Source organism: Acanthopagrus latus, chromosome 13 (assembly GCF_904848185.1).
Source record: "Acanthopagrus latus isolate v.2019 chromosome 13, fAcaLat1.1, whole genome shotgun sequence".
NCBI lineage: Eukaryota > Metazoa > Chordata > Actinopteri > Spariformes > Sparidae > Acanthopagrus > Acanthopagrus latus.
In genome coordinates this window covers 19,575,136-19,584,199 of record NC_051051.1, presented here as the reverse complement: position 1 = coordinate 19,584,199, position 9,064 = coordinate 19,575,136, and the positions used below count along the sequence as shown (strand labels likewise).

The window sequence follows — 9,064 nt, the reverse complement described above, 5'->3', positions numbered from 1 at the left end:
TAAAAGGCTTTATGGGATAAGAGATTTAAAAGTGGAAGTAAACAAAAGTAAATTAAATAAAACACAACAAGAGCCTTGAAAAGTCAGTTTTTCAGGTAATTAGTCATAATCCAGAGTTTGAAAATGATGTAATGAATTTAACTCATTATTAAATCTGTTGCTTTAATTTCTTTGTCTTGTAAAAGCCTTTCAGAATCTCTTTCTTTGTCTCCTTGTTTATTAACCCAACTGAAAGCATGCTTGTCTGCATTTCTGACAGGAAACATAGTGAAGAGTCTTAAATCAATTCTATTTTCCTTGTGCTCGATAGAGCCCCTTATTGATAGTAATATAAAATTTACGATAATTGAAGTAAACTGAACAAACGCTTTCTTTCCTTAATTTCTTTATTTAAAAAAATGACAGAATTTTACCACAGGAAAATAGAATGAAATTGCACTCAACAGTGTGCAACATGGCCATTTTCAGATATACAGATTACTTTGAATGTTGGTGGTTCTGACAAACTTGCGGAGGACGTCGGTACTCGGAGACGTGTCCAACTGAGGAGAGAAAGAGAAAAGTTGATTAAAATGTGCAAAATGAAGAAAACAGGGACACACTTCAAATGTATTTCAGCATTAATTTCTTACCCATCGCCATGCTGAGTGATGTTTAAAACCATTTGAAAACTCAGAAAACTAAATATTAACAAAAATGATTAAATTAAAATAAAAAAATGCAGGTAAGCAATTTTTCCTTCATTCTTCATGTAGTTCAGATTTCTGACAAACTTAACGGCAGGGCATCTGCTCTCCTTCTCTTCCTGACCACTTTAACCTTTCAAAGGCCTCCTCAGATATAAAAAGAAAAGCAGCTCACCTGTATGGACTTGCCAAGCTTGGTAAGTGCAGGCTTGTAGGTCTCCATGGTGACAGAGTCCAGGCCAATGACATCACTGTAACACTGGTAAACAACAGCGGGGATGCGGTGGACCTCACAGTGATTCAGTACTGAGGAAACAGCAGGAAAAAAAAAAGAATGAAACAATTGAGACTAGTGAAGACAGTTTGACATAAGTTGTGTAACCTGTCAGTCCTCGGTGTTACAGGATCAGCATATTTATCACAATGATACTTTAGTTAGCTTGGACTTTCACTGTCTCTAAGTGCACTGGCACCCCAACGACCAAATCAGGATGCAGGACTGTGTGTGCCCAGTGAGTGGACAGGAGCCTAATGGCACTACATTTCATTCAGCTGGCAGACGCTTTTGTACAAAGTTTTTACCCAAACACACACATCAGGAGCAAATTTGTGCTCAGTGTCTCGCTCAAGGACACAACAGGAAAAATGGAGACTCAAACCCATCCGGACAACTTTATCTTGTTTTGTCGCTTTTGCCCTGCATTGCACTGTTGTACTTCATTATTTCATAAACAAGAGTGACAGCAGATCTGCAGTGTCATGACTTTTCTAAGTGTGTTAGTGAGAGAAGACCACTAAGCTTAACTTGCTTCATGTCGTTTTCACCAGGATGAAACCACAGCTCTGAAGGCCCCTACATGCTATCCAGGACTTTTGCTGGCATGTTATTAATGTTATATTGTTATGATTTTAGCATCTAATTATTCAAAATTCTGCTGTGAAAGAAGAAGAAACTAATGACAGAAAGAAGCCTGTGTGTTTCAACAGAGGAAAATACGAAACAAAAATAGAAGCGTTCTCATTCTGAACAACTGTTTTGCCCTACTTAGTATGGATTTCTAAGTTTACAAGGTGCATTTGAATGAGGGTTTGGGTAATGAGTTAGACTCTCAACATTCTTTTTAAATTGCGTGATTGTTTCGGTACACACATTCATCCATCAGTCTAGTGGATAGCCTTTTGATATTTACTGGCACATTAGACAATCTAACCACATTTATCTCAAAAGGCATTAAGGCATAATTGACAAATAGATCTTGGGGATTTATAAATAGTACATTTGTTTTTTTGATTGACTGATTTGAATCAGAAAATTCACTTGTAAAGACAACAGTCAGTGGGCCCCAGGTAATGTTTTTAGTCTTGAGTACACAATAGCAGTACCTGCAGCAGGAAGTCCAGTAACTATGTTGGGTTGCTCCAGCGGCTGGCAGACGGACTGACCACTGAAAGCACCGGTGTGGAGAGAGCGCAGGAAGGGAGCAGAACTACTGCACAGATAGTCTGCCGTCTTGTACTCAGCCACAGAGCTATCAGACAGCACTGTCACACTCAGCCCTCTGTGCTGCAGACAGTTAAAAACCTATAAGAGAAAAGAAAAGAATCACCTTTAACCAAACGATCACTCTGAAAAATACCAACATGTTTTCTTTGACCATTGTAATCAAACTGTGTGGGCTTGAAGTACATTCAACCATTTCTAGCTCCAGGACCTGACCTCTGGCCCCAGAAAAAACTCACATTTTTGTGGTACTGATCAAACAAGGAGCTGGAAACTATTGTTGTCCATACAGACAGTGGCCACAGGTTTCTTGACTACTGCAAATATCCTGATTGAGATCTGGTGACACAGAACTCGTTGTTATGTTGGCAGAACTAGCCTGAGATGACGCGTTCATATCCTGCTGTTGCAGCCATTAAAAAGAATGTGTAGACTGATGCCACAAAGGGTTGCACATGGTCAGCAATCATCAGGAGGTCAACTCATATTAAGGAGCCTTATGTGTGCTGAAGAATTATTCCCCACAATGTTACACCATCACCAGCCTGAACCGTTAGCCTTTAACACAAGACCGAATGGATCCAAATTGTTACAATCAAATTCTGACCCCACCATCTGCACATAGCGGCAGAAATCGAGACTCATTAGACCAGGTGGCGTTTTTCCAATCTTCTGCTGTCATGTTTTCCTGAGGTTGTTCCCCCTGTAGCCTCAGTGTCCTGCTCTTAGCTGACAGGAGTGGAACAGGGTGTGATATTCAATATGCTGTGCCTCCAGAGATGCTCTTCAGCACAGCACTGTTCCATCATAATAGTTATTTAAGTTACTTGTCAACTTGGCTGTTCTCCTATGATCTCTCATTAACAAGGCGACCTTCCAGCAGCTGTTCACTGCATGATTTTTGCATTATGTTCTTATGTTCAGCAGCTGTTCACTGCATGATTTTTGCATTATGTTCTGTAAACGCTAGAGGCTGATCAGAAGTTGATCTGCAGTTTCTGGAGATACTCAAGAGTGGTATTTGCCTGAAATTTCGCAGCCTAACATCTCACTAATTTAGTTTAGTTTAATCTCACTAATTCAAGGTTGTCACAATACCAGAATTTTAAACTTTGACACAAATCTAGTTAAAAAAAAAAACATACTTGAAGCCTCTTTTGATACAATGAACACTGGATGATTAAAAACATATTTTTTTGCAGGTACAGGAAAAGGCCACTGACTATGTACCCAGACATTTGTGATAATGCTAAAATCTATCCAGCTTTCAGTTAGAAATCAGATTGCAGATCTGTTTTGTGTTTGATAGCTTCTTAAATTTAGGTTCTATTGTATGTGTAAGTATTATTTTAAAATGCGGTATTGAAAACTAACTGAAGCATGCATACTTTCAACAACCATACAATCATCGATCTGATTTTGTAGTATTAACATACCTTTTCTGTCCACTGAAACTGCTGGTCTTCTGCAATGTAGCAAGCCACTTGGCAGATCAAAACCTTCAGGGACGGGAATGAAAGAGACATTTTGTTCAACGTTAGGGGATAAAATACAAACTTGAGTTTATCTGAAACATAACTCAAAGACAGGAAGGACTGATCCTAATGATGAAATAATAAAGAACAAAAAACATAACAACTTTCGTGATCAGCTCAACCATCGCTCCAACACTTCCGTCTTTTCTGGACGTGGAAATTTTCTTTACACAAAAGGTACAAAACACGTTCAAAACTCAATCAGCAGATGTCTGTTTTTAGTCTGGCCAGCAGTGCAAAATCCAAAAATTCCAAACAATGAAATGCAGCAGATTTTACACTTAAGTGATTATTATTTTCTAATAGACTAACCACTGCAGCTCTATAAACAAACATACCTCCTTCGTGGTCTTCCAGGGACCATTTGTTTTATGTCATTCCCTTTCCTTCTGGGTCACCCCACTACCATCCTTTATCAATACAGGCAAAAATGCCACCCTTACAAAATTACCCTTTAACCCATACATGCATTTAAATGAGCAATAAAAATGTGTTTGTGGTCACAGAAATTTCAGTAAATCTATGATGCATGAATTAATGGGTGACTGTGACAGTATCTGTTGTCCACAGCTGCTTCACAAAGTATGAGAGCCTCTTCCTTCAGTTTGTTGAATCCCTGCAGCAGGAAGGAAGTTGTGATAAATCCGAAGCCTCCTCAGTACACAAGGCTATCCACTGTGTTTATGTTGATTAAATCACGTGCAAATCACACCAGGCTGATAGAGAATAACCACACACAGCTGACCGCTCTGTTCCAACTCTGTGTTCCGACAGTCTGTGCGAGACACATCGGATTACCAGAGCTCTTTAATCCTGTGTGCCTTGGCCTACTTTCCAAGTTTTGTAGCTGAAGTGGGGTTTCATGTTTTATTCTTGAAATGCATTAAGGTGCAAACAGTGCTGTTGTCAGACCAATTATGCTATAATGTGAGAATAGAGACTGAAATTGTGCTGAATTGACACGGTCATATAAATAGCTTTCAAGCTATTATTCTATTATCAACTGAGGCCACTGCATCCTTTCAATTCCTCCATTTTCAGCTTCTTCATTGATTCATCAAATGTTTATAGTTTGACATTGAAGCAGACATTACAATGTGCCCTTAACACAAGCAACAACAAAAAATGATAAAAGCCCAGGAGAAAAACCAATTAAATGAAATGATTATTAAGCTTAAATCAGGTGCTTTCTGTGGCATTAATCAAAAACACACGCATGCTGTTTAGCTCAGTGTGTCACTCACTGATGGGTTGTCTCTCTGTCTGTAGAAAACACATGATGACTCCTCGCTGGTTTGCCCGGTTACAGCCCGGCTCCTCTCGTTCCACACGGATGCATGTCCCACTGCGTCCCAGTTTGCAGAGGTGAGAACGTACACTGACAGAAACCCTGCGAAGGCAGACGACAACGGCTCACATGAGACATGAGGTTTTCCATTTTTATCAGGAACATATCTGTAACTACTATCGTTCAAAGCAGAAACAATTCATGGATTGATTGAATAGATCTGCTATTCTCTGGCCTATGTGATGATAAACTGAAAAAAAAAAATATGTTGAAAAAAAAAAACATTCTGTGCTTGTGCTTTGACATTGTTCACCATTTCCTGTCATTTTAGACAGAAAGATCAATACATTAGTTGGCTGTTCTACATTTGACGTATGCGTTACAGCAGCATGTCTTTCCAGTCTACTGAACTGTAACTGGATGAAAACAACCTGTCGTCAGTATTAATAATCACTGCTGTGATACAGATCTGTAATTACATAAACCTCAACAGTGCATATCATTGCTAGAGAGAAACCGTAAGCATCATAAATTCATAATAAATCTTTACATACATGTAGACACCCAATAGTTTAACGGCAAAAAGGAGTAATTCTACATTGCACAACACTGATTTGCATTCTTTCTGAGAGTGAGATGGGAAGATCAGCATCAATTTCACGCCCATTTAAGTAAGAATCTGGAGTCCGGATATGGTTAGCCTAGCTTAGCATAAAGACTAGAGGCAGAGGGCCTGAGCTGTCCTCCCCTGAAAGCTGAATATTTTACACATTGTGTTAATTACCAGTCACAGTGTACATTATGTCATGACTGAGTTTATTATCTTTAAAAGTCCATGCAAAAATATTCTTAAAATCTGTGTTATTGCTGTCATCAAACTACTCTGACGTCAAATTTCCTCACAGGGATCACCGTTAAAGTTTCATTTGATCTGTGATAATATTGGGGGAGCTGTTAGAAGGAGTCATCACAGTTAATGTGGCGTAAAGGAGAGCTGTGACTCTGGAAGCTGCTGGCAGCCACTTACTGGCAGCGTTGTGTCCCACAGCGAGGATGAAGTCTGAACACGGCAACTTGTTCCCAGACGTCAGTGCCTCGGAGACTTCAGGGCTCCACTGCAGATGAATCTCTCTGATGAAGAGTGACAAGGGTTAGATAAGATGGCGCAACTTAAAAACACTTTATGACTTATCATTTGAAGATTTTTACTGAAAATCCACCTAGGCTGCAGGTGCCTGCAGTGAGCTGGAAGGATATGAAAGCTTAAGGGCTTTTACTATCTACTCAAATTAATTCTCTTCAGTCCATAGGGCCAATTATGGAGTGTCACAATAGTGTAATTTCTAACTTTGAGTAACATAGGACATAATATAATAGGTTGATTATTAGCTAATAAACATTAAATGATCAGCCATGTGTGATGGGGGGGCTGAGTTACAGAGCTCATGGCAGGCTGCTACATATATCACTGGCAGTCTAAAGCAGTCCTCCCTCTCTTTTTGCAAAATATTGGTCTCTGAGACCTTCATATTGAACACAACCTCTCCTCTCTGGGCAGCCAGGTCTGTCTGTGCCGGCCTACCTCCACTGCCAGGTTGTGCTCACTCAGTCTGTACTTCGTCAGTGCTTTCCTCAGTTTGGTGTCAGACACTGTGGTCAGGTAGGCTGCCGCAGTGTACTGTCTGTTTAGAGCTATCTATGTTTCCATTTTGTTTTGGGATTCTATTAGTTCTGTCCAATAATCTATGTATTTTTCTTTTTCTTACATCATAATTTGGTTGGGTCTTATGTTCTGAGTGCTCGTGTCCTGAAGCAGAGGTGGTCGTGGCGTAATGACCTGAGTGGTTGATGGTTTGCTAAGCCTCAGGGCCAGTAGGCAGAGGGACTCCTTTGTGGGTTCTCTCTGTCTCTGTCTCTCTCTATCTATCTATATATCTATCCATACATACATGTGCGTGTGTATATACCATCAGTGTTTTTGACAATCAGTTTTCATTTTTAGGTACTTCTATTTGAATATTTCTATTTCATGCTACATTTTACCCCTTCAATTTCTCTACATTTGGAGGACTAAATTTTTTTTTCTCAGTAGTTCATCTATTTGACAGCTACAGTCAAGGCTGGAATACCAAAAGTGGAAACCAGGTGCTTCCATAAGACCTATGGTCACTGTGTAGCAACTGGTGTTTGGACAGCCTTACTGTGAACTGTCAAATATTCTGCAGCGTTCCTGTTACCAAGCCTGCCCCTTCTGATATAAATGAAGAGGATCGAAACCTGTCATTATAACACAATGCAATTCAATAGCACCACAAACTGCCGCATCTGACACTTTCAACAAAAAGTGAACATTATCTTATTTGTATTTATTGCGGGAAAATTACATTAGACTGGTATAGTTTGATCTACCTTTTAGCTATTATTACCCAAGACTGTTGCCCAGTTATATTAGAGAAGCAAGCACTGTGTATGGTTTTAAAAATCAGTTCAAGTACCTTACTTATTCAGGCGCCATAGGCATTTCGGTGATGTTACTTGTTTATATGCATCTTTAAACTACTTTTATGCATCTGCTTTTTTTAATCATTCTTTTATTCCATCTTTATGAACGTCTTTTTTCTAATTGTTTTCTCTTGTGTTTTATCTGAAATGCCATACCGTAGAGCTTCAATGTATGTATGACCGGTGCAATGTAAATATATAATTATACAATATTATAATTAAACTGGTAACTGAGTACCCCCGTCTTCATGCCAAAGTCGTATTGTTGACAAATACTGTACGTTAAGAGTTCGAAAAAATATCTATAAAGAATTATTGTGTGTTAAAAAACCAAACGTAATTCTAACTAGAGTTATTAATTCTTTTATTATTATTATTTTTTTTAAAATCATGATTCAAATTGTAGAATAAGAATGAGGGGGTGGTACCGAGATTTCATGTGTCATGTTAGCTAGCATGCTAACGATAGAACCGCTGTCAGATGTAACGCTACATCATGGTTTGACGTGAAGTGCACATTTAAAACGATTTAGAAATGCAAGGATAATGCTCAAATGAATTTCTAAAAAGTAATTTTTCGCCAGTTTAGTTAACGTTACTAAATCTGATACCTCCATGCTTTCTTATACCACTTCCTATGTCCGTGCTAGCTGGCTATCGTTATTTACCTCTTTTCCTCCAGTTCTCTGCGGATTTCTTCATCTTCTTCGTTTTCCTCGAGGTCTTCCTCATCTTCCTCCACGGCCCGAGAATACACCGACAAAACTTCACCAAAAAACGTCGCCATGATCACAATGTTTGCGGAGTAAAACGAAAGTTTGGCTGGAGATTTAGAGCTGCTGTTACCATAACGTACATCCTTCACTTCCGCCGGCAATGACACCCTTTCAAAATAAAACGCCGCTATTGGGAGAAACCTTCAGAATACAAAACGAATTTGAACAAACAACTGAGTGAAGATAATACTTTATTTAATACATGAAAACAAAGAAAATAAAAACTAGAGGCTGAAATAAGACGCCTCTTTACATTTTATACAGAACAACACGTCAAACTACTGAAATGAATGTTGTAAATAGAAAAATGTATGCAATATATGTGCAGGAACTCCGAAATCAACTCCCAAATTATTTTTGAAATACAGTTTAATCCAAAACAAAGATGTGTGTAAGCGGATATAAAGCAAATCCTCCATCCAAATCAAAAGAACCATATGACTTATGACTTAATCATACCTCATATAATATTAAAGCATACCTTCTCATTTATTTAAGTCATATATACAACATATGATAGTGGAAACGCAATCTTACGCACTCGTATTAACTCCTGCTAAATAACAGAATACATTTTTGTAGTACTGTAGTACTGTAGATTGTTGGGGCCATCTATAAACAGCAGTCAATACCTACTTCAGTGCACATGTATTCTACTCAAACAAATACAAATCTGAGTAAATGTTTGCAAAACACCATCAATCGAGCAGCTCAAACACACACAGAGAAATGTTCTTAGTCAAAACACCAGTCTCCCCACAGTCCCTGTGGGAAGC

The 9,064-nt window shown here is 38.8% G+C and overlaps 1 protein-coding gene across 1 annotated transcript; it reads right to left on the bottom strand.

Moving 5' to 3' along the window:
- Positions 1-368: 368 nt before the first annotated feature.
- On the bottom strand, positions 369-8,403 carry psmg1 (proteasome (prosome, macropain) assembly chaperone 1). Its single transcript, XM_037120819.1, has 7 exons — positions 8,181-8,403; positions 6,038-6,141; positions 4,967-5,112; positions 3,624-3,686; positions 2,070-2,268; positions 862-992; positions 369-542 (listed from the first exon to the last, which is right to left on the bottom strand). Exons 1-7 carry the CDS (start codon positions 8,297-8,299, stop codon positions 465-467), a joined length of 840 nt encoding a protein of 279 aa, XP_036976714.1. The 5' UTR covers positions 8,300-8,403; the 3' UTR covers positions 369-464.
- Between the last annotated feature and the right edge of the window lie 661 nt (positions 8,404-9,064).